Source organism: Poeciliopsis prolifica, unplaced genomic scaffold, assembly GCF_027474105.1.
Source record: "Poeciliopsis prolifica strain line A6 unplaced genomic scaffold, Auburn_PproV2 SCAFFOLD062, whole genome shotgun sequence".
Taxonomy (NCBI): domain Eukaryota; kingdom Metazoa; phylum Chordata; class Actinopteri; order Cyprinodontiformes; family Poeciliidae; genus Poeciliopsis; species Poeciliopsis prolifica.
The window spans coordinates 1,144,559-1,169,450 of record NW_026562437.1 but is presented as its reverse complement, the minus strand read 5'-3'; the positions used below and the strand labels follow the sequence as shown (position 1 = coordinate 1,169,450).

Sequence of the window (24,892 nt, the reverse complement as noted above, 5' to 3'; positions counted from 1 at the left end):
TCCTGAGGGAGTCTTCCTAAGGGATCAATAAAGTCAAGTCTAAGTCTAAGTCTAAGTCTAAGTCTAGTTTGGGTACTCTGTCCATCTGACGTTTAAATCCCTTCGCTCATGCCACAGCTTACCCATAATGCCGAGTGCCTTTTAACGCGAACACAACCTCTGATTGGCTGTTTGACTCACAGGAAGTAATGAAGTACGTCCAGCTGGCTGGCAGGAAGGTGTAGGAAAGAGGCCGATACTCTTCGCAACACCTTTGCGAAGCCTTCTGGGCCGCTGCGGATTAATGGGAAGATAAGTGTGAAAAAGAGGGGAGGGCCGGAGTGTGTGTGTGTGTGTGTGTGTGTGTGTGTGTGTGTGTGTGTGTGTGTGTGTGTGTGTGTGTGTGTGTGTGTGGTGTGTGTGTGTGTGTGTGTGTGTGTAGGTGTGTGCTGTTTATGTGGATTGTTTGGTTTGCTCAAAGAAAAGCTTTTTGTTCAGTCTGAGTAAAGATTGGTCCGAAAAAAAAATACAAAAACAGAAAAATACAAATTTACCTCCAGAATCTCTTTCAGATCTTTGATTTTAGTAAAAATGACCATAAAAAATACAATTATACATATTCCTCACTGCCAGTATTTGTTAAAAAGTCTCTGAGGGAAAAACTAGCAGACCTGCAACTAATAATTACTTTAGTGAACAAATATTCTGACGATTAATTGATTAATCTGATAAAAAATAAATTACATTCTGCATATTTTACATTTTTACCACTTAAACCTAAATATTAAAAATGCATTAAAATATAAAAATAAACAAATAATTCATCTTTTAAGTAAGAAAGTAAAGATTTCATAACTAAAATCTCATAAAAACATTTTTTTGTGATCATTTCAAGTCATTTCACAGATTCTCAGTTGGAGATATGTCTGAACTTTGACTACGCCATTCAAGCATATAAATATGCTTTGGTGGGCTCTTCAAGGCTGCAGCGAGCAATTATTTTGGTGAACAATTATTCTATCTATTACACATTAATAGATAAATCTATTATCTATTATTCTGTAGTAACAGAATAATTAACAATCGATTAATCGGGAGCAAATTGGCACATTTTGTAGATTTGTCATCTAAACCTTTTCTACAATGTCAGAAATACTTTAAAAGATGCAAATAAATATTTCAAATCATTTTTAAACAAGAAAATAAACTTATTATGACCTGAAACGTAACATCTAATGTTCACTAAGGATGCATCTGCAGCGCAAAAACCTCAGACCCACCGGCTGATGTATTGATTAACTGATTAATAATTGGGAAACTAAGCATAATTAATAGCTTTTTACCGAATTTGGATCAGATGAAGCCAAAAAATACAGATACATTTTTATTATTTATATATTCTGTACAGTTTTGGCTCAATTACTGCTCTGAAAATGCTGATTTCTTTAGAAATGATTTTTTTTCTGAGTCTGTTAGTGGTTAATCGATTACTAAATCAGTTGATTAATCTTGATTAAGCCGATTAATCTTATAAAACAAACTTTTTCTCAATTTAATTTCTCTCAGTCACACTTCTATATAGACTCCCGTTTAAATAGTGGTAGCTCAGCAAATTGGAGCAAAAGCCAGAGAAACGGGAAGAAATCATTGTTGATAAATCAATGCATCAAACACGGCTTACTGTGTGATTTCGTTGTTAATTGTTTTGTGTGTGTTTGTGTGGGGGGGGGGGGGTGCGTGTGTGTGTGTGGTAATCCATTTTAGAGGAAAGAGAAGAAAACTTGGCGTTTCTCCAAAGCAGCCCAGATGCATCTACTTTCCTCCTCTGTTTCAGCAGAAAATAAATGCTAATGCTAATGCTAATGCAGGGAAACATGAACAGATCAAAGGCAGCACCGTGTTTTACTGTAAATATGGGACGTTACATGAAGAAACTGTTTATTAATGAGCTCTAGCTCATTACAGATTGCTGAATATGTTTCTTTTTCTATTGTTGTCTGACGGTTAAACGCTGAAAGTTTGCACCAACATGATGTTATCAGACTTGCAGGATGTCTGAGAACCGTCTCAACAATTTCAGGGAGGACTTCCTTAAAAACATCGACGGCCTTTCAGTCAAAACAGTCGGGCATTTTCTGGATCCGGCCGCCCGCCTCTTTACACGGACTGCTGCAGGAAAAGGATGTGATGTACAGAAACCTGGCGGGGAAAACAAAGAGTAATTTTCACGTGTTTGTCGGTTCCTCTGTGTCGTTTTTGGAGACAAAAAAAAATGAGAAAAATGAAGAAATAAAATGTCAGCGATGCCTGAAGTGAAGCTACGCAGAGGCAACGGGGCGAAAACAGGGCAGCAGAAGAGCTGAAGTTTGTTTGGCAGTTTGACGAATGACAGCAATCAAAAAGAGATGTTGGGGAAAGAAGTTAATCACAGGCTGGAACTAGATGGAGGTTTTAGGAAGAAGCAGAAAGATGAGATGGAGAAACACCCAAACCAGAAACAGAAGGAAAGGATCAAAGTTTAGGACAGTTTTGAAGAAACCAAAAATGATTAAACGAGACATTTAATATGTTTCTATGGTTTTAGAGTTTTTCAGACAGACATGTTGGTAGCAAACAATAGTCACAGATGTATAGATACATAATTATTAATGATGAGACTTTATGTAAATTTGTAATTAAGTCAATTTCCGGGTCTTTGTTTAATTTGTTGCATTTTAATCAAATGTTATGAACAAAATAAGAAATATTTTCAATTCACAAACCCTTTTACTGCCAAATTATTGAATAACAAAGATATTTATTGTTTTTTATAATATCATCAATGCCAAATCCAACTGTTTCAGGAACTCCTGATGTTTGATGAAATTTCTTTGAAAACATATTTCTGTCTGTGCTGCTGCTACATGTTTATCATCGAGATGCTATTTCAGTCTTGAAAAGCTTCGCTAACTCCTTTTAGCACTTGAATGCAACGACAGTCTGTTCCAGCATCCATCAGATTTTGTTTTAAAGCAAAAATTTATCCCTATTGGGCAACAGAAGCAGCTTTATCGTAAACTGGTTTTGTTAGCGGATGGAGGTTGAGCATCAAGTTTACGGGTGTTCCAGAAACGCACCACGAAGGTTCCGGCTTGGGACGTTTGTAAAAAAATAATAATAATAATAATAATGATAAAAAAAGCGATTTATTGTGTGAAAATCTATTCAAGTTATTGAAAGTTCCTGCTCTAATAATTAAAGATGCAGCAAAAGCCTAAAACAAAACAAAGTCGGATATTTCTCCATAAACAGATGTTTAGAAGGAGTTTGTAAAAACAATATAATAATATTCAGTAGATTGACTTGACAAACATGGAGGTTTTCTAGATGTATAAGTCCTCTTCAATTTGACATTAAACCATCATAAGAGTCAAACACGGCGGTGGAGGTGTGATGCTCTGGGACTGCTTTTCTGCTTCAGGACCCAGACGACTTTTCTGTGTTTAACTATCCAGACTTTACGTTAAAGTTCGCTCTGTTTACTCCACTTAGTGGCTTAAACTAACAAAATAAAGAGTTTGAAGTGGCCTAGTCAAAGTCTGGACTTGTATTCAGTTGACATTCCCTTAAACAGGCCTGAAAACTTTTCCGTATGGCTCAAATGAAAACATTTCTGCAAAGTCGAGCTGGTCAGACACAGATTTCCTGCTATAGCTAACAGCTAGCAGTAGCTGCTCAGTCAGTTATTAGGCTTTAATAAACTGGCCCGGTTCTGTGCTCCCATGGTGGTCCAGCCCATTTCCATGTGTATCTCTGTGTGGATATTGAATCATTTAAAAGTCTTTTTCTGTCCTTGGGGCCAGAGTTACCTGCCGCCACGCTAAATTATACATTTAGAGCCGTCTCAATAATAAATAGATCGTTGCTTGTTATCTCCCCGGGGTCTGTTTTAGTATAAACTCGGGTTTTATTGGACTGGTACCGCCGGTTGGATCCCGGCCCGGTCCTAATGAGGCAGAACGAATCGTCCGGAACAAAAGCAAGTCGATGCGGCGTCCTAATAAGGTCGGCTGCAGCTGAATAATATATCCACCTGCTTTTTTTGTTGTTTTATTCATTGCTTTGTGAATTATTGCTTTAATTAATCCTTCGACATGTTATCGCTCTCTGAGATCTGCATGAGGACATTCTGTTTTCCCTTCGCCACTCCTCAAAGAGCTCATCTAAAACCCCGACCTTTGACCCTAAGTATAAATTTTAACCTTTAGAAACCCTTTGAAGTGACAGGAAAGCATTTAGTCGAGGCGGACTGTCCTGGTTTTTATGTTCTTCACCTCGGCCTGATCCTCACAGGCGTCACTCAGCAGCACATTTGCTTTCGCTCAGTTCGGAAACTGCTTTTTGCTAATTGTTTCATGAAGCTGCTGCAAATTGCAGCCATGCGCAAATCCACAGAAAGTGTCACTAATCTGATCGGCAGCCAAACAGGAGAAAGTGGGGCACAGAAAGCTGCTGCCGGATTTTTTTCAACCCGTCTCTTCGCTTTCTGAATGCGGTTACGCAACGCGCTTTCTCCGCTTTCCTTTCTGTGTATAACCCCGTAGTGTGCGCTTCTGCTTTCTATTTCTGAGCAACGTTGATGTATTTCAAGCGTTTTTCTTTTGTGTGCCAGAATGGATGTAAACCTCTGTGCAAAGTTAAAATACAAAAGAAGTACCCAGAGATTTGCTTTTTTTTTTTCTTACTTTCTTTCCGTTTGTCATTTCCAAACGGTGATGAGTTGATTCTTTTGCAGGTTTGTGAAAGACTATTTTCAGCGCAGCGCGGTTTTAATCGTTTAAACTTCATGCCAGTGTCCTCCGCGGCTGCTTGAAATGAACCGAGCTGAGTAGGGGGAGTGGGTGTAAGAAAAAGAACTGGCACCAGACAGATGAATAAAAGTTATGCAAAGAGGCGAATACAATAAGAGAGAGGACAAAACTGTAAAAAAGGGAAGCAGAAGAACCGAGCACTGTTCACGAGAAGCAGCAAAACGTATAAAAATCTAAACCTGGCAAAAGGAAAGACTGAATACCAACCTCAACAACCATCCCCATGTTTAAGACATGGTAGTGGTAGCGTCATGCTGTGGGGGTTTGTTTCTGCAGCAGGAACAGGCCTGGTTTAATGGAAACATGGAACCAAGAAGCTGCAGGAGGTTTGAGACCAAAACATGCAGCTGATTTAAATTAAAACATGTTCATGTATTAGAATGGCCCAGTCAAAGTCCAAACCTTTATCTAGTTAAAAATCGCAGTTTCCATCCAATTGACTTGACCTAAGGTCATTCTGTGAAACAGCAAAAGTTTCAGTGTCTAGATGTGCAAAGAAAATCACCATGTTTTTCACATTAAAATCTGAAATAAATGTCTGAAACTGTCATGTTTGAGTATTCATTACTCTTTCTTTGCTTTTTAAAGACAACAGAGTATTTTTTCTTCTGATAAAATCAGCATAAATACTTCTGTGAAACCCTATAAACATGCGAATAAGAGGACAGAAACCTGGAGTGTGAGCCCAGAAAGTGAATTAGCGTGACTTTGGGTAAGCCTATTGCTGTCTTTTAACATGGAGGGCAGATTACATCATGCTGTAGAGAAATTAAATTACCCAGCACTGCTGAGTGTATTTCTGAGATCACAGCACAAATTGGCCTATTAATTAAATTAGCTGGGAAGCGGCTTTTTGGTAACGCAGCCAGAGAGACGCAGGTTTTGCAGCAGGTTAGCTCGGCTTCCCTTCCTGCAATTTGCTTCTTCTTCTTCTGAGCCTCCATGTTTTCGCTGATGGTCGCAGTAGGAGAAACGGCGCAACGCAAAACATGGTCATTACATATTTTTTCCCCCACACAATCATTTTCACATGATGAGATTTCAGCCGTTTTGGGGCGTCTCGTCTCTTTAAGTGAGCTGCTTTTTGCCAGCGTGTGAAAATGGCTGAAAACAGAAGCGCGTCTTTGGCGAGCGCTAGTTTCTGCTGCAGGGTTACCTGCTAGGTAACGGCCTGACTCAGCACTCGGGAGAATTTTGAAACTGTAAATTTTCCAGACAGTAAAACAAAACAACAAAAACATGAACTTATTCCCAGAAAATGGTTGAGCTGTTTTTAGAAGCAGCAGGAACACAAACGGAAGAACTGAAATATGAAAATATGTGTTTTGCATAATAAGTTCCTGGTAGCAGAACAAGCAGCTCAGAGCTGACTTTCCTACTAACAATATCAACTGAAACATCATGGAAACAACTTTGAATTGCTTCCTTATGTGCCACAAACCATCATGTATAGATATTATTTCCTTTTTTATAACCTTTTAAATAATGTTTAAAACTGCATAAAAAAACATTTGCTGTACATGAAAGGACATTGCTGCAGTTGTTTAAGTCTTTCTTATTGTCTCTGCTGCCTAAATTCAGCAGGTATCACTGGAAAGCATGCTATGAATGTTTTAGTAGAACAATCTTTGGTACAAAACTTTCAGCAAATGGGTTTTAAAAAAGGCCAGCAGCCATCTTAGACCAAGATGATCCTCATATATTTCTTGGTGATTGTGCTGGAAGTGGCTCCTAAATAGCTGCTGTTTTCCAGTTTCTAGCCTCCAGTTTGCCCAGATTAGATGGAGCAGAAGCGAAGCTCTTTAATTTTACAGCCATTACAGTCATTTACAACACATGGCTGCCTCTTCACTAAATGTGCTACGCTTGGCAAACTTTTAAAGCTGGCAGCAGTTTGAATATTTAAAGCGCCTGGACTGAGACCTCAACAGTCGACAGAGTTAGCTGGATGTGAGAGCTTTGAGAGAGAGTCTGACATTGGTATTGATAAAATGATTGGGTCTGTGTTTGATCCCCTCTGGTAACTGTGTTTACATTCTTATATTCTCTGTGTGCTTATGGCAGCGGCTCGTATTGTTTTATTAATGAAAACGGGACAATTCCCTGCAGTCTGCAGATCCATGTTGCCTCATTCAAAATGAAAGCGTGTGTGTGTGGGGTGTGTGTGTGTACGTGCGTGTGTGCGTGCGTGCGTGTGCGTGCGTGTGTGTGTGTGTGTGGTTGTGTGTGGGTGGGTGGTGTGGGTGGGTGGGTGGGTGTGTGTGTGTGTGTGTGTGTGTGTGTGTGTGTGTGTGTGTGTGTGGTGTGTGTGTGTGTGTGTGTGTGTGTGTTGGCTCTAGAAATGGCCTGGCTGACTGGGAGATGGATATCTTTAACCTTATAGGTACTTCCTCTTACACTTTAACATTACATTTTTTGCACAAAATCCTTCTTAGATCAGAAAATTTCTGACCTGCCTACTTTGAAAAGCAGACGTAGAGCCTCCTGCACAACCATCAACGATGTAGCAAGCAGTTTCTGGATGAGCCTGTTGCAATAAACAATAAATCAATTAATCGCAGCTCAATCATTTCCATTTGCATTAATTTTCTCTTTCTGCAGAAAATGGCCGCAGCACAACGATGCTTTTGTTTATCGCAATAACGTCTGGAGCCATTTATGGTGTGTTAAAGTGTGTTGTTGTGACAGGCTCGAGTTTCGCTTCGGTTGCTCAGTAACTGGAAGGTTTTTGAAACGGATCGTTTTCCAGACATAAAAAACATGAACCCAGAGAGATGGCTGGATGTTTTTGCTTTTATTATTTTTAAACAGTATAAACCCAAAACAAAGTGCAGAATTTGAACTTTTTGCATAACAGGTGAAGCAAAACTAGAATACAAGCAGCTGCTCATATTCTTGTGTTTTATTACCTCCTGGTTTCTGGCGCTGAAGCGGTTCCTGCACTCTTCTGAACATCCATGACTTTCCCTTCTCTTTTTAAAGCCTCTTTGCGTTCCTCCTCCTTTGCGCTGCTGCGTTCGACCCGGTCCAGTGTAACCAGTCTTGTGTTGGTGTTCCAGCAGCTCGTGGGTCAGCAGCCGCCACCGGCCCGTGGGCGAAAGCAGAGCTGCAGTCCTTGTGTAACGCCTGCCCAGCCCGGTGTCACGTAACCTGCAGTAGCTGCAGCAGCAGCAGCGGAAATGCAAATTATGTAAAACCCCCATTCGTGCTGCTGCTGCGCCGAGCGCGGCCGCTTCGCTCCAGCAGGTTATCGTGAGTCATCAGAGCTCCACCGGCCCAGCTGTGAGCAGCTCAATAAACGGGAATTCAGGACCAATCTTTCTAGTTGGATGGTTTCCCAGTTTACGCCTCGTCCCTGGAGGATCCACCAGATAACTGTTTGCATTCATTAATGAATAGGAGGAGAAGTACTGTTTTTTATTTGGTTTTTTTGTGCTTTTGCTGCTGCAGTTTATAGGAGAAAAGACCAAATAAGAAGAATACATTGATAAGAATGATGCTCAGCATCAAAACGGTTTTATTTTTTGGTCATTCCTGGATGGTGTCCACTGATTTTATCACTTGAGCGTCTGTAGGCAGCCAGCAGGGCTCGTTTCATGGAGCGTTTTGTTCCGGCTGCTGTTGTGTGTGGATTTGGTTCATGTGTGGGTGTTGTTTGTTTTAGCTGTCTGCAATTTAAATGGGTTTTTTTCTGCTTTCTTTTTTAAACGACTCTCAAATCACCTTAAAAGACGTGCAACACACATTTCCAAACAATTTCTCATGTTTTTTACTTGCTCAGTTATACTTATGTTTAACTTTCCCTCACATTAGAGTGATAAAAACATTTCTGGGTTTTTTTTCTCTTAAAAGTATAAAATCCTTTCTGCTGCTTCAACCATAACATCGACATAAATGTATTTTACTATGCAGTCCTTACTAAAAATATTTTTTTCTTTGCTGTTTTGTAACAGAAGTTTATTTTTCTAATGCGAACGACTCAAAACAGTCTATTGTTGTCAATTTGACATGTCTGAACCCAAACATGCAGAAAAACAAACCTTTAAACTAGTCCAAACAAGAACCACCAACATGATGAACAGAAAAAATTTTCAGAAAATATCTACATTTAAATTAAATAATATGAAATGTGAGAATTTATAAGACTGTACCAGACAGTTTCTATAATATTTATTTTCATTTTGATGAAATTGTATGTTATAATTATTCTAGAAAACACTTCAGTCATTGATTTTCTTCATTTATTTATTTTAAATAAAATGTACTCAGATTGATGTGATGTTTTAAATCAACCAAATGCAAAAACTAAAAACATTATAACTACAATAAACCATTCTCTACTAGCATTTTTTTAATCTTCCTGTAAAATGATTCAACTCAAAATGCAATTTGGGAAACTGACATGTTATTTTACATTATTGACTGGCGTTTGAAAAGCAGCCAATCCGGGAACAGCACCCACTTTTCTGGACTCTGATTGGCTGAACCTCCTAGACCATAAATAAGGTAATATTAGCTTCTGGGGTAGAGCTACACTGTGTGTGCTAATGCTACACTGTGTGTGCTAATGCTACACTGTGTGTGCTAATGCTACACTGTGTGTGCTAATGCTACACTTTGTGTGTGCTAATGCTACACTGTGTGCTAATGCTACACTGTGTGTGCTAATGCTACACATGCTAATGCTACACTGTGTGTGCTAATGCTACACTGTGTGTGCTAATGCTACACTGTGTATGCTAATGCTACACTGTGTGTGCTAATGCTACACTGTGTGTGCTAATGCTACACTGTGTGTGCTAATGCTACACTTTGTGTGTGCTAATGCTACACTGTGTGTGCTAATGCTACACTGTGTGTGCTAATGCTACACTGTGTGTGCTAATGCTACACTTTGTGTGTGCTAATGCTACACTGTGTGTGCTAATGCATATTAAGGTATATTTGGTGTTTGAAGGATTACATTTTGAGAGGGAATTTCAATATTTATGGCAGTTTTGGTTCCTAACCCGGTACAAATATCTATTTTTTTCCCTAAGTTGCTAACAAAGACATATTTTTTACTGCTTTTTTGATATTTTAGGTGACTAAAAGTGATGTTAAAAGAAGATAAATGATCAATTAGCAATAATTATTGCACTCAGGTAACAAATGTGCACACACATTCCAGAATACAATCAAAAGTCAGACTAGCATAGCTTCATTTATGCTCATTGCAATCTTTCAAAAGTTTGTACCTCGTTTACTTTGATATTTCTTCAAACTGTCATTTACAATAAATCGGATTTTAAGAGTTAAATAAAAATGCATTTGATGGTGAGGTGTAATTTTCTGTCACTTTCAATTGTTGTCCACGTCCGTTTAAGCCATTTCCAGCCGGCGGTAAAAGCGGTGCGTGTTCTATAAAGCTGCTATTGGATTAGCATGAAAGAGTGTGGTTTTCTGAGATTAAGTTTGAGACTTTATCCTGTGCCGTTTTCACACCACTGCAGAGGAGACGGAGCGCGGTAATCAATTTAAAATGGACCGGACATTTATCATGGAGCTGAAGGTGCTTCCCCAGTTTTCAGGAGTAAAATGACATGAAGTCAAAGAAAACTATGGATGGATGGAGGGAAGCACAGTTGGGTGAACAAAACACCCAAACTATCAGTGACGGCCGAATAGCTGCTAATCTATACTGAACTAATCAATATATTGGCATTAACATCTCAGGATTTTGAGTATTTTTCCAGATCAGGACTTTTGCAAGTCATATTTCTTTTTGGTTCAATAAAAAAACTTTATTATTTATAATGAATATTTTCTGATTTGATTTGATTCTTCACCATCATTTCCATTATTCATATTTGAGGCATGACAATGCTCAGATGGCTAAGCTAATCTTTTAAAATGTGGTACAGATGCTTTAAAACCTAAGAATTGTTTTTTAAAGATTTATTGAAAATGCCTTTGAGGCTGCTGCTGTGACCTTTCAAATTGAATTTTAAAGATGGACGGTGATGAGTAACAACATCGCCTTTCAGGGGGAAAAGTGAAGACTGACCCAAACTTTGTTTGAACTGGGTTTTATCTAAAGTAAAAGGCAGACAGACTGATGAAATTAGATATTTAGGATCCCCACAGACAGTTCTAAAAGGGGTGACCAGGTCTGACTGATTTTTTTATGGAGATCTGTGAAGAAACCAGCTGCATTGCTATTGACTATAAAACATTTTTACTATCTGATCAAGAAACAGAAGTTACTACTGGTGGAAATGACAGAAAAGATGACAGGAAGTGACAGAAGAATGATTTTGTCTAATGACTTATTCATGTATGATTTTGATTCTGACTAAATATAAACATTTCTTTAATCCTGTAAATGTTCTTCAGGTGACGGAAGGCCAACTTTATAATTGTCTTTATGTGGCTCTCCATCATTACACTCAGAATTTGCTGGTTATAACTACCAAGAGCTGAGTAGTAACTAGTTACATTTACTTGAGTAACTTTTGTGGGGGAAAAAATGCTTTTAGGAGAGCTTTTCTTCCTTACTCTTGAGGAAAATTTCTGGATTCTACACAAACTGAATGAAAAACAATTTAGTTTTTTTACCAAAAATTCACCAGACAGACATACGCCTGCAGTTTCTGTTAAAGGTTCATAAAAAGTGTTTTTATTGCAAGAAACTGATGTGGAAACATTTTCTTAACCTTATATTTGTTAAGAAAATCTGGCGATGTTATAAATGAAAATTAGAAATGTTCATGCAAGTAGCATCTTTAACTTTATGAAACAAGAACTGCAGGTCTGTATCTGGTGAATTTTTGGTTTGTTTTTCATTCCATAGGGAGAAAATTAAGAAATGTTACTCAAGTAAGACGAGAAATACTTCATAATAAAATTACTCAAGTAAAAGCATAGTAAAAATACTCCTAAAAGTATTCTTTTCATAAAAGTTACAGAAGTAAATGTGACTAGTTCCTTTGATAACACTTTATAGTGAAATTCCTTTAAAAGTGCCAACGTTGCATTATTTTGTAAAGAATGACACTTTAATGCAAAGTTGGCACTTTTAATGGCATTCCAAGGTAATTGCTAAAGCAACTTGTCATTAAAAGTGTCATTATTTCCAGTCATTCATAAAGTCTCCTCCATGTTTATGACGGCGTCATGTCAGTCGTGTGCAGATAAAGTGTTGCTGTTCCTACCAAACTGCAGAATCATTACTTTTTACTTCTTCCAGAGGAAAACCTGGTTGAAGTATTGCTGCTCTTCCTAGAGGGAAATCTTTGGGTGTTTTACCCTTTTCTGGTAACACCTGCACCACATTGTTGCCCCTGGAGTCCAACTTCAGCCCATCAGGTTCAGAAGCGACCTGATCGCCCACCACTCACTGATTCACCGATTCCTCCTGGACGTTGTGTTTATGTGCATCGTCCTGCTGATTTCCACTGACCAGCGATGATGAACACGCCACCCACCGTCCTCCGTCGCGTTACGCAAGCGGAGCTGATCCGTAGGCTGGGTTTAAGGTGCACTGGCGGTTTCTAAAGCGTCTCACGGCACCAGAACGGACCACTTCCTGTCAGAGGCGTCCATTTTTTATTTTCTGACTTCAGAAGCTGCTCAAACGCAAACAGGTTTGGTAAATTATGACACAGATGTTTTCCAGCTGAAACTCTGAGAGATTTATCCTAAAACAGGATCGAGAGAGAGAGAGAGGGAGAGAAAAAGAGGAGAGAGAGAGAGAGAGAGAGAGAGACGGGGGGCAGACTGCTGTAGTTCAGATCTTTCATTAGCATACTGCTGCCATAGGAACAAGAAACGAAGCCAGAGACGAGCGAGAGAGAAAAGAGAGACGGGAGAGAATAAGGAAAACAGACAAGAGGAAGGAGGGATGAGGAGGAAAAGGGATGGAGGAGAGCGCCAGAAGGGACGAAAAGAAGCAAGAAATGTATTAAATATTAAGGAAAGATGGAGTGAAGGAGGAAGAGAAGGATGAGGATTTGTGATTACTGGTGGAGAGAAAGGAAGAGAGGAGTTAAGAACGAAAGAAAAAAAGAAGCACCAAAGATGAAAGGAAAAGGAAATCGGACTAAATATAGTTCAAGAAAAGAAAGGAGGAGATGGAGGAGGAGAAAGGGAAAGGAAGGAGTTTGGAGAAAGAAAGAGAGGAAAATAGATTAAAAGAGAGAGACATAGAAGAGAGAAAAAGAACAGGAGATAAAAAGAGAAAAAAGAAAGAAGAGATATAAAGAAGGAGAGAGAGAAAATGATGGAAGAAACCAAAGAGAAAGGAGACAAAGAAAAAACGAGAGAGAAAAAGAAGAAAGAGACATGAGAGGAAGAAAGAAATGAACAGAGGGAGAAATAAGAAAAAAGAGATAAAGGGAGAAAACAAAAGAGATGGAGGCAATGAGAGAACAGAGGAAAAGGAAAAGAGAGATAAATAAAGGAACAAAGACAAAAGAAGTGAACAGAGGAACAATAAGATTTTGAGGAAAAAGTGAAGAAAGCAAAGTGGGACGTGAAGGAGAAGCGCTGAGGATGAAGAGGAGGATTAGAGGAAGGGAGGAGGAGATGGAGGGATGAGGAGGAGGTGAAGCTGCAGCAGGCTCCTTGGTTTGACTTCTAACACATCTCCTGCTTCCTCCCGTTTATCCTCTGCTTCTATCGTGTCATCTGTATAATTAAATACATGCATTATCCAATTTTCTCGCTCGCATTCCGGCGGCGCGTTTCCCGGACGGAGGTTCAACAAACCGCTTCTGCTCAGCGCTGAGGTCGCGCCCTCCATCGCTCCCCGAGTCTGAAAGACGAGGATCAACTCAAACCGAGAGCAGAAACTCCTCAGCACAGTTTAGAGGTTTTCTTCAGAAGTGAATTTTGCAGTTTGAAAGAAACAGAAGAAACTTTTCAGAAACTTTTCAGCAAGAGCTTTTATGTTAATAACCACTAAATAAACAAAAATGAGTTCCACTGGCAGAAACTTTGATTTATAATGTGAAAAATGTTTAATAGTAACTGGTATAATCTTCCTTTTAATATCATGTTAAAAAATTAACTTAAAACAATCAAGATATTTTATATATGTATGTATTTTATGTCATTATCATGCGAAGTACTTTGAGAGTCTTAAAGTGAAAGACTTTGCAGAAAGAAAAAAAAAAAGTCTTGTAAACATTTCCCCGTCCGTCTTTCCCTCTTTGCGCAAAACAAAATGCCGCGGCGCTCAAAGGCGTCCCGGTGAAACTGTGATTCAGTCTCACGCTAACAGATGAGGACGTTCCAGATAAAATGTGCCAGGATCAACTGTTTATGAAACGGGCCCACTCCGAGAAGAGACGTTCAAAAGAAAACAAGGACGTGTGGAAATGTACGGCCGTCGCCAAATGTTCCTCCGTCAAAACGCAGCCGAGGATCGCGCATGATTGACAGCGGCAGGCGCTGACTCCATCATCTTTTGGCAGTCTGCCTCCTTTAGCTTTTAGCTAAATGTTTGCTTGATAACAGTTGTGTGTCCTTGTGTGAAGGTGGGATGTGCAGCACTGGTGTTTATTCAGTCCATTTATTTAATAGGATGTTTGTTTGAGAGGAAAACAGACTTTTAGCATTATCTTATCCACACACACACAGCTTAAAGTGACAGATAACCCTCCGTAGCTGCAGCCCTTTTACAGTGAGAAGCTAATTTATGGTGTTTGGACTTTTATCCCGGGCCAAACTAATCACTCTAAAGCAGGCAAAGACCAAACCAAGCAGGGAAGAAACTACAATAGGAGTAAAATGGAAACCTGACGGTTGTCTGGGTTTTAGGGACATAAAGGGACATTGCTTAATGTCCGGCAGGGACAAAAGGCTTCGGTTTAATCCAGAACCATCCATGGAGGAATTTAATGAGATGTAAATGAAAGCGACCACAACAACAACTCACTTTTAGAAATTGTTTTAGAGCAACATTTAGCCTCAAATCAGAGCGAAACCCACAGAACCTCCCATTAGTTCATGACTTTGCAACCAGAACCAGCCAACATTTAGCTTTACCCTTTTTGGTTTCAGTTTGTCGCGCAGCCAAACTGCCAGCAGCTGCTGGCCACTCTGTGGTACGACGGTTTCCCAGGCTGGAGGAGACGACACTGGGCCGTCAAACTGGTGACCTGCTTCATCATCGGGCTGCTGTTCCCAGTCTTCTCACTGGTGAGAGAGAAACTGAAACGCTGCGCATCACTCCTAAATGTTATCTTGCTAATAAAAGCCAGGAGACAGAATGAGCTCCAAATCATCTTCTTATGTCATCATTGTTTTTTTAACGTCTTCTTTCAGATTAATTAAAACTGAAACAATAAGAGTATTTTTTTCACATTTTCAGATTCTTCAGTAAACATGCAGACATGCATAAGAGCAAACCAATCTGGTTTCAGTTCATTTCGCTCTGTAATGCTGATGAGAGTAATTAATGCAGTAAAAGTGTTTAAATCATGTAATCTTCCTCCATCTGAATGTGTTTTGACAAATCATGCAAACATCTGGTTCCTCAAGCTGCTCATTGTTTCAGTTTCCATCTAAATCCTCTCTGGCGCGACGAGTCTGCAGCTCCATGCAAACCAGATTCTGTCCAATCGATTTGTTGCTTAATTTATGCTCAATGCAAACGACTTAACATGCATAATTTGCAAAACCTTGTAAGCTTGTAATTTCTTAAATGTTAGAGGACACAAAATGGGATTGCAGCACTGATTAAAAAGATTGATTGAGTTTTTCAACCAGTTTCTCAACTTTCCTAATTGCTAAAAATGTTTGAAAGTTTTTTTTTCTGCTATCAAATAAAAAAAATGATATGAAGCATTATTTATTTATCTAATTAATGAAATGTGTCAATGTCATTTCTATATAAACTTTTTGCTGATTTCTGGATATTTGAATGAATCCAGTTGAATACAGAATAAATGTGAAAATTAAAATGTTTTAGCCTCATAAAGGCTGCATGTATATTGTTTTCTCATCTTAACTGATTGCAGATGTTTATTTCTGCATCTGTAACTTATATAGGAATTATTGACTGAAAACAAGCTTTTTGCAGTGCAGCCTTCTGAGCTCCCCTCACTATCCTCTGCAGGACTGGAGTTTTATTTGTTCTTGTGTTTCTTTCCCGCCTCCTCAGATCTACCTGTTGGCCCCAAAGAGCGCTCTGGGGCGCTTCATCAAGAAACCCTTCATCAAGTTCATCTGCCACACCGCGTCCTACCTGACCTTCCTCTTCCTCCTGCTGCTGGCGTCGCAGCACATCGCCCGCACCAACCTGCACATGCAGGGACCCCCACCCACCATCGTGGAGTGGATGATCCTTCCCTGGGTGCTGGGTGAGCATTAAAATGACACCGGAGTCAATTCAGAGCAAACGATTTAATTCCTAATGTGTTTGAGCTACAAAAGGGCAAGGTCGTAAATACGCATTCATTATCTTTTATACTTCTCAACTCTCAGACTTTCTTCTATCAAATCCAAATTTTGTCAAACCTAAATGCCAGCAGATGTAAATCTTGTCGAAGCAGGAATCAAAAGCCTCCAACACGGGTCCAGATTGGTCAGAAAGAACATTTTGTTGGGACTCAACAAAAGAGCGGAGAAGAGTTTCTATGAAATCCTAACTTCTTGGATAACAATGCAATCAAACAAAAGAGAAACGTTCAGTTTTTCCTTAATATAATCTGACATCTCAAATTAAACCAACAAGAGAAAAAAAAAACGTGACAGCACTTGAATAAATGCTTCAAAGTCTTTGTAATAAAAATAGATCTTATTTTTGAACAATTCTCACCCAAACAAACAGCCAAACTGTCTCCTCTCCATGAAACAAATGAATCAAAAACATCCCAGGTGACTTTTGGTGGCTGATTGCTGGTCATTCAGAGATATCTGTGGGCTTAAGTGGTCCGGATGTGGGTGGTGGGAGCGTGGAGGAGGTGGTGAGTGGGTGCGAGTGGGAAAAATGAATGATTACGTCTCCGTCTTCTTTCTCTCAAAGCGCTGACACCAATCATTTCCAGATCCTGATTGTAATCATTGTGGAAAATATAAAACAATCTGCTACTCTGTGTCACTTCATGCACTTCCTTCTTCTTTAGAAACTGACTTAGACTAGAAGGGAAATATGTTAAGTTATTGAAAAAAAGAAGGGAAAAATATCTTGCTATTAGTGAAATAATCTACAAAAGAAACTACCATAGTAAGAATTTATTTACTTGGAACAAAACTATATTTTGCAGAAAAGTTGTGAATAAGTTAGTTTGTCTTATTTCAAGTGTGCTCAGTTATTTGCAGTAGAACCAAGACCAAAAATACTTGGTAAGATTTTGTGTTTTTGCAGTGCAACCTCTTGGATCGGAATAACAGCAGCTGCTGAAATATTTAGATTTGCACGTCAAGCCAGTCTGAAAATTCGGGGCACTGAAAAGCCACTGAGCCGATGTGTCACAGAACCAAACCCACCAGAGAGATTGATATCAGGCGTAAGGGTTAAACCAAGCTAACCAAGGTCATTTCTCTTTCAGAGCCTTAAAATCTTGTTTATTCCAGCGAGGAAACGTCTTCTGAATAATTTAGAATAAAGCTTGACTTGATGTAAAGTCAGTCATACAGAACAAAAATGCTCGCTGCCTGCTTAATGACCTGTGTCTGCACAAAGAGGAACACGTTGATGTTGGGATGTGTCTGCTTGTGTGTTTCAGGTTTCATCTGGGCAGAGATCAAGGAGATGTGGGACGGGGGATTCACAGAGTACATCCACGACTGGTGGAACCTAATGGACTTTGCCATGAACTCCCTCTACCTGGCCACCATTTCTCTGAAGATAGTGGCTTACGTCAAGGTAAAGACTTCTGGCACCACGACAGACGAGAGAGTCACCAGGCTATTAATGTTTGAAGATCTGGCAGTGCAATAAAACTGAGCGATTGTGGCAATACTGTGTAATCAGGCAGTGATGGAACAACAGGCAGCTGGCAAATATAAATGTTTGCAATTGGTTTGTTTGCTCAGTAAAGGGGAGATGAAATATTTCTCCATGAACCGAACAATGGAACCGTGTTTATCTGTTGGTAATGCAAATTCTAGGACAACAATGACATGAGACGTGAGAAAATAACACTGATCACTTGCAGACTCACTTTCAGCTGTGAAAAACTATTGCATACAAAGTCCTAATTAAGACATTCATAATTGGTTATAAAAAAAACTGTGTACAGGTTTTTAATTTGCTAAATAAATAGTTTTTAAATAACAGCCAATAAAAACACAGCTGTTCATTTGACAAAATAATGATAATATTACACATTTTCTTGTACAAAGCTGACAAGAAGTAAAAAGTCATAGTTACCTATTAGCTTGACTCCTTTAATCTCAATTTAACTTACTTTAGGAGGTTAAGAGAATAATAAACTTACTCCTACTGTCACTGTGTAGCTATCAGAAAACTTATAGTCAAGCTTGCATCTGTTAGCTGTTAGCTTAATTTAAAGTAGCTCTTCGTCTGTAGGTGTTAACTGTTAGCTTGATTTCTAAGATTATTTAAGCTTTTACGTTGACTAGTTGGCTGTAAATCTGACTGTTAGTAGCTGTCAACTTGGCAATAAGTAGCTACTAGCTGTAACCAAGCTAATAATAGCTGGCTTTTCTGGTTTGGTTCTGTTAGCTTGACCATAATTAGCTGTTATAGGTTGATGGTAAGTAGCTGTTACTGTGATTTCTCTCGTACACACACTAGTAAAAGCTGACTGTTAGCTGTTGCCTTTGTTTGGTTAGCTTGACCATAGTTACCTGTTAGCTTGACTCCTTTAGCTTAAAGCAAGTTAGTAATAGCTGATAACTTGGTCCTGTTAGCTTGACCTTAATTATCTGTTATAGCTTAATGGTAAGTAGCTATTAGCTTGACTCCTTCAGCTGTAACCAAGTTAGCAATAGCTTAGTTGCTGCTAACAGGATCATTTTGTTGGCTTGGTTCTGTTAGCTTGACCATAACTAGCTGTTAGCTTGATAAGATATTGAGACCTTTATAATTTCATCATTTGTTTTTCAAAGTATTTGTTTGTAGCTTTTAAGTCTAAACATGGATAAGTAGCAATCCTGAGTGCAATCGAACTATGCAGCTGTTTGTTAGAGTCTGAGTTAGCTTCAGGAGATTTCTCCTAATTTTTCCTGGGATCACTCAGACTGGAGTTTACTGCAGGTAAGGTGCTGACTATTCATAAATATTCCTGACAGCCCCCCTTGAAAGAGCTGAACAGCTTCTTTAATTAAGAGAAAATGATGTAATTAAAACACACACACACACACACACACAAACACCAGACGGCTGGGCCATCTGCAACAGCTGTGAGTCACTGATGGTGGCGGGTGGCCCACCTACACAGGTCTGCATTATAATTACATGCATGCAGATATATTTAAAACACACATACCTCCTTTGACAAGTTCACAAAGGAGCAGCAGCTGGAAACTTTTTTTTTCCATTTGTATTTTTAATTCTTCTTTAAAATATTCAGCAGCACTAAAAATCACCCGGAGATGTTGAGAGATTTTGCTCCGTCATCCGACTTGACGCATCCGAGAAAAGGTGCAATTAATTAATGTCGGCGCATCTGTGTTCATGCTTTCTGTTTCCGGTTGTGCACCCGTGTGTGCGTTAAAAGGACGGAGCTTTAATGGAGGAAGAGGCAACAAGACTCCAGTGCTGTGGAGGGTTCATAGCTGAATTTAGAATTAGGAGGGAAGCAAAGCATGAGAAAACGCGGCGAGGAGGAGGAAATCGGCAGGAGCAGAAAAAGGAAGGGAAACAGACAGTTTTTAATGCTTCACTGTACTACAGCTGAACATAAAAGGCATCCTAGTATAAATGTATAAATGAGTGTCCAGAGCACAACTTTGTTTTCAGTGCGTTCATTTACATGTTTCCCTATTTCTGTTTTGTGAGTTTGACAAATTCAGGCGAGGAGAGTGTGACAGGGTTTTATTTTAACAACACTACAGACCTGGAGTTTGTCGAAATTTGCTTATTTATTCTTCGAATTTATTTAGTTTCATCATGAAGCCGTTTCCAGACGTTTATCGGTGTTTTAAGGTGTCGCGTTCCTGTTGCCGTCCGTAACAACGAGACAGAAGATGCTGGACCGATTTTGTTATACCTGTCTGAAGTCAAACCGACCGCTTCCCTTCCTCCTCTCCTTCCAGTACAACTCCTCTCGTCCCAGGGAGGAGTGGGAGATGTGGCACCCGACGCTGATCGCCGAGGCTCTGTTCGCCATCGCCAACATCTTCAGCTCGCTCAGACTCATCTCCCTCTTCACGGCCAACTCCCACCTCGGCCCTCTGCAGATCTCTCTGGGGAGGATGCTGCTGGACATCCTCAAGTTTCTCTTCATTTACTGTCTGGTGAGGCATCGTCACGACCGCGCACATGGAACAGAAAGCTCATTAGGTGTTGCTTTTTTTTAATGACTTCCCGCTAATCGCTGCTAACTTTCCCTGTTTCCATTCATATATCTCAGCTGTCGCTCTCACACCAGTTTAGCGGACCTAATAAGCTTCCAGTGTATCCTGTTAGCATTCAAATGACAGAAGAAAATGATGTTTCCTTGGAAAATCAATCAATTGAGTTTTTTTGCGTTTCAGCAGCAAGGCAGTTCAAAATCATAAAAACCAGAGGTGGGTAAAGTACCTAAAAATTGCACTCAAGTAAAAAATATTTGATGACTCAAGTAATTGATCAAATTATCAACCATTTAATATTAAAAATTACATAATCAGACGGACCAATATATGAAGTTAAGTGGAAATGTTGGTATTTTAAGGATTATAATGACAATAATTCAGATAAGTAGCAAAAAATAACAAAATCAGGCCAAACAAACTTTTTCAAAACCAGTTTCTTTCAATGAAAACTTGAACTTTAACAAACGCAGCAGGCGTGTGTCTGGTTATGTTTTGGTTAAACCATGTTTGTTTTTCATTCAGTGGGTTGAAAATCCTGAAATAGAAATACTCTTCTGGGAGGTTGGTACAACAACAGCAGGACTTCAACGTCTTGTTAAGATATATTTAAAGTCCGGTGTTGGGACTTCTTGCCGGTTTTAGTCAGAACTCCAGCAGCAGCGTTCTGGACCTGTGAAGACACTTGCAGTAATCAACTAGAGACAAACGCATTGATGAGTTTCTCTGGCTCTTGCAGGTTCTTCAGGTGGTAGAAGGCCGACTTTGTAACTCTAACTTTATGGCTTTGAAGGTTCAGATCCGAGTTCATCATTGCATCTTGAATCCTTGAATTTCTAACCAGCAGATGCTGCAGGTCTGCATCACGACGGTTAGCATTTATTAATTCCTTCTCCAGGGAGCTCCTGACCTAAAACTCAGTTCACATGTGGGCTGCTTCGCCTCCCTGTGGGCTCCAAAACAATCATGGTGGGCCTGAGGCTCCTTCTACGTCACTCCAGCTTTTGTTCTGTCTGAGATCAAAGCTGTGCTTAAAAAGTGCCTGGAGAGATGCACGCCGCAAAAACACCAAAGCTTACAGAAATTAGACAAAATTAACTTAAAAATAACTTTTCAGCGGGATGGAGGCTTGTTTTAAGTCCTTAATATGGATGGAAAAGCACCAGCGCTGTTTGCAGATTATAACATCTTCTTATGAGTGAAATAAACTGCCAGTAGAAGTAGAACTCGGTTTAACTTTTTATTCAATGTTTAAAAATTGTCGGCTTAAAACAAGCCTCTACAGCCTGCTGAAAGGTTCCTTGTAAGTCCATTTTAGCTGAAGAAAACAGATTAAATGTGTGTTTTTGTGTATCTTCATGCGCAGGTTCTGTTAGCGTTTGCTAACGGACTCAACCAGCTGTACTTCTACTACGAGACCAAGGCTTCAGAAGAACCCAACAACTGCAAGGGGATCCGCTGCGAGAGGCAGAACAACGCCTTCTCCACGTGAGTTCAAGCTTTAAAATATGCTGCAAAAGTTAGCGTGCTCTGCTAGTGTCTGTTTTTATTATTCATTATTTAGATACTGGAAGTTTTTGTTTATTTGGGGGATGTAAAATATACTTTTGTCATTTTTTAATCAGCATTTTGTAAGTGTGACCGGTAATTTATTTAAAGCGACAGCTGAAGTGAGATATATTAATCAAATTTCACATTTTTTTAAACTTCCATTTGAGTTTCCACTGCTTTTGAAAGTAGTTAATGTTTTCTGGTGTCTGGAAATATTCACCAATAAATGAATTAAAAGCAGGTTTGAGTGCAACAAAGTCAGCTTTTCAGTAAAATTCATTGAATAATTATGATAAGTTTGGGCAACTCATAATGGCACAACAACAATTTCTTTAGTCAGAGGCATCTTCAGTGTCGCTGTAATACTGACCACTACAGGAGATCCGACCTGTTTGCAATTATTAAATGACATTTCAGCCAATAAAGTAATTTTGAATTGAAAATAAATATTTAATATAATAATAAGATAGTAAATGAGAGCAGAAGATAAATTTCCAAATCATTTTGTTTTGTTTTTTTTTACTACATAAAGCTTTTGAAGCCAATACTTAAAAGTATTTAATATTAGGACAGAACTTGACCTTGAAATGGATCAACAGTTTCAGCACATAGAAAATAACAGAACTGTAAAGCTTAAAGCGCGTTTGTTTTTCATTCAGTAAAGAAATTCCAGCTTTATTTCAACGTGATATAATATCACTCAAGAAGAAGAAAATGTGTTCAGTGAATCTATTCCTCATGGCTACAGCGTTTTATAAAAGTTACTCAAGTTTACGGTAACCTGTTGCTGCCCACATCTGATGGTTTTAACTGGGAACCAGTTTCATTTTTAGTGAAATATTTCCATTCTTTAGCCTTAATGCTCCTGGTAATAATCAGGCGCCCTCTAGTGGACAATTGCAGATAAATCAATTGACTTTGACTCTCACAAACCCATTGAAAGCCTCAGTTTTCCAGATAATGATGTGGAAAATATTGTAGTGTTCTAGTTTTGTACCTTTATTCTTCAAGCCGCGTGAAGGTTTAGCAGAGTGAGATGCTGCTGCTGAGGGAGCGAACAGTAGAGTCAGTGGGAGGAATTTAGATGAGGAAAGTGGTTTGTTTTGGATAATAGTGTTATTGATCTGCTATCGACTCCATTACAGTAAAAGATGCGGTACAATAGCTGTGAGGTGAGCTGAAACAGCAGATCACAGAAACTGAACGTTGTACAGTTTCTGCTCCATTAACGACGCAAAGAAAAGATAATTTCTAAACAAATGTAGTCGTCACCAGATTATTATTTACTTCTGCACGAGATAAATGTTGCATTTGTTCTACTGAACCTAAAGTCTTGATGCTTTCAGAGAAACAAATCATGGAAGATACCAAAGTTTTGTGTAAACGTCAAGTTAATTTGTGTCATTTTTAATGAAAAAGGCAACTCCAGCTTCATCATAAAGACACAAAACCAGCAATAAACATTACATTTTGTCAAATACTTGTATGAAAACCAGCAAGGAAGCATATATCAAATTATATTACTAAATGAAGAAGTTTTATAAAGTGTTCTTTTTGCTACTTTGAAATTTTAGGTAATAATCTACAGAAATGTTTTTCAGGTGAAATACCAAATGAACTTTAGAACTTACTTCTTATTTTGTGGGTTTATTTGTGCGAGACATCAGATGGATGCATATCATGTTTTTTATTAAGCATTTAAAAACAACTCCCGGGTCTCCACAAGTCCTTAAAAAGTCATTTATTCATGCATCTAAAATAAAGGCCTTAAAAAGTCTTAAATTCATTTGGAAAAGCCTTTAATGTGTTAGTGACAGATTTAACATTTTCTTTATAGGACTATTTAATATCACATATTACATTTACTTTTACTTTCTGTCTGAATGCAACAGAAAAATACTTTCTGTGACTCGCTAACTAGCTGCTAATGTACTCTTGCTAGCTCGCTAGCTTTTTGGGTCAGTTGGCTGAATGAAGTTTGTACATTTCTGTAGCAATAAAGGTCTCAAATTTCATTCTGAGTGGCCTTTAAAGGGCTTGAATTTGAGTTGCTGAAAGCCCTGACTAAGCGCCGGTAGAAGAAATGATCTCTCATGGTGTAACTCCGGTACATCAGCTCTGATTGGCTGCTGCAGGACCAGAAGCTGTGGGACAGAAATCAGCGTCACGCTGAAGCCAAATGAGCATGCAGCATGCCGAGGAGACAGCTGAGATGACGCATTATGCAAACGGAGTGATTGCAGTCCCGCAGGCAGCACGGTCTGCATCATTATTCATGAGTTTACAATGCAAGGATTATTTCCTCTTCTCTGTCGGCGTGTGTGTGTGTGTGTGTGTGTGTGCGTGCGTGCGTGCGTGCGTGTGTGTGTGCCTTTCACTCTCTAATTCACACACTTATAATTTTGGAGGTTTTTTCACAGGATCACTTCCTGTTTCTGCTCAGGTGTCTCATCTCCCTCCTCCTCCTCTCACTCATCTGTACTTCACACACTTATCACCACTAATGTGTTAGATTGCTTCACACAAGCAGCGATCATACATGTGTGTGTCTCTCTCTCCTTTCCCTTCACACAAGTCCTGTAAAATCTCTCATTTTCTTTCACACTCTGCGGTCTATTTACTTTCACACAAAGCTCTCTTTCTCTGGGGTTTGCAGACTCTGCTTGATCAAACCGAATGAAACATCTCAGTTGTAAACATTGAAATAATTAGTCCAACTATTTGTTTTACTGATGATTAAAAGGCAAGTTAACCGAAGAATTATTGAGGTGTGTTATTCTGCACAAAGTTGTTTTATAGTCACTTAGTAAAGCCACAATTTTTAATTTTAATTTCATTGTATTTTGGATAGAATTAACTACTTATTATCTGTTTTTTGTTTTACATAAAGTTTGTCCTTTTTTATTGAATTGTATATAAATTGTCATGCATCTCATGACAATAAGATGCATGACAATGCATAATTTTTCTGGTCCATTAACCAATGACTGCATTAATTTTTTTTTATGGATGGAGTCAAAAACATCTGACTTTATTTTTGCCCC

At 39.0% G+C, this 24,892-nt stretch overlaps 1 protein-coding gene across 1 annotated transcript in view; it reads left to right on the top strand.

Moving 5' to 3' along the window:
- The window catches only part of trpc5a (transient receptor potential cation channel, subfamily C, member 5a), a 108,885-nt gene that overhangs the window by 62,205 nt on the left and 21,788 nt on the right, over positions 1-24,892 (top strand). The window contains exons 9-13 of the mRNA XM_055060818.1: positions 14,874-15,011; positions 15,976-16,174; positions 17,543-17,682; positions 20,040-20,240; positions 21,664-21,785. Coding sequence (XP_054916793.1) covers positions 14,874-15,011; positions 15,976-16,174; positions 17,543-17,682; positions 20,040-20,240; positions 21,664-21,785 — 800 coding nt within the window. The remainder of the gene's footprint in view (positions 1-14,873; positions 15,012-15,975; positions 16,175-17,542; positions 17,683-20,039; positions 20,241-21,663; positions 21,786-24,892) is intronic.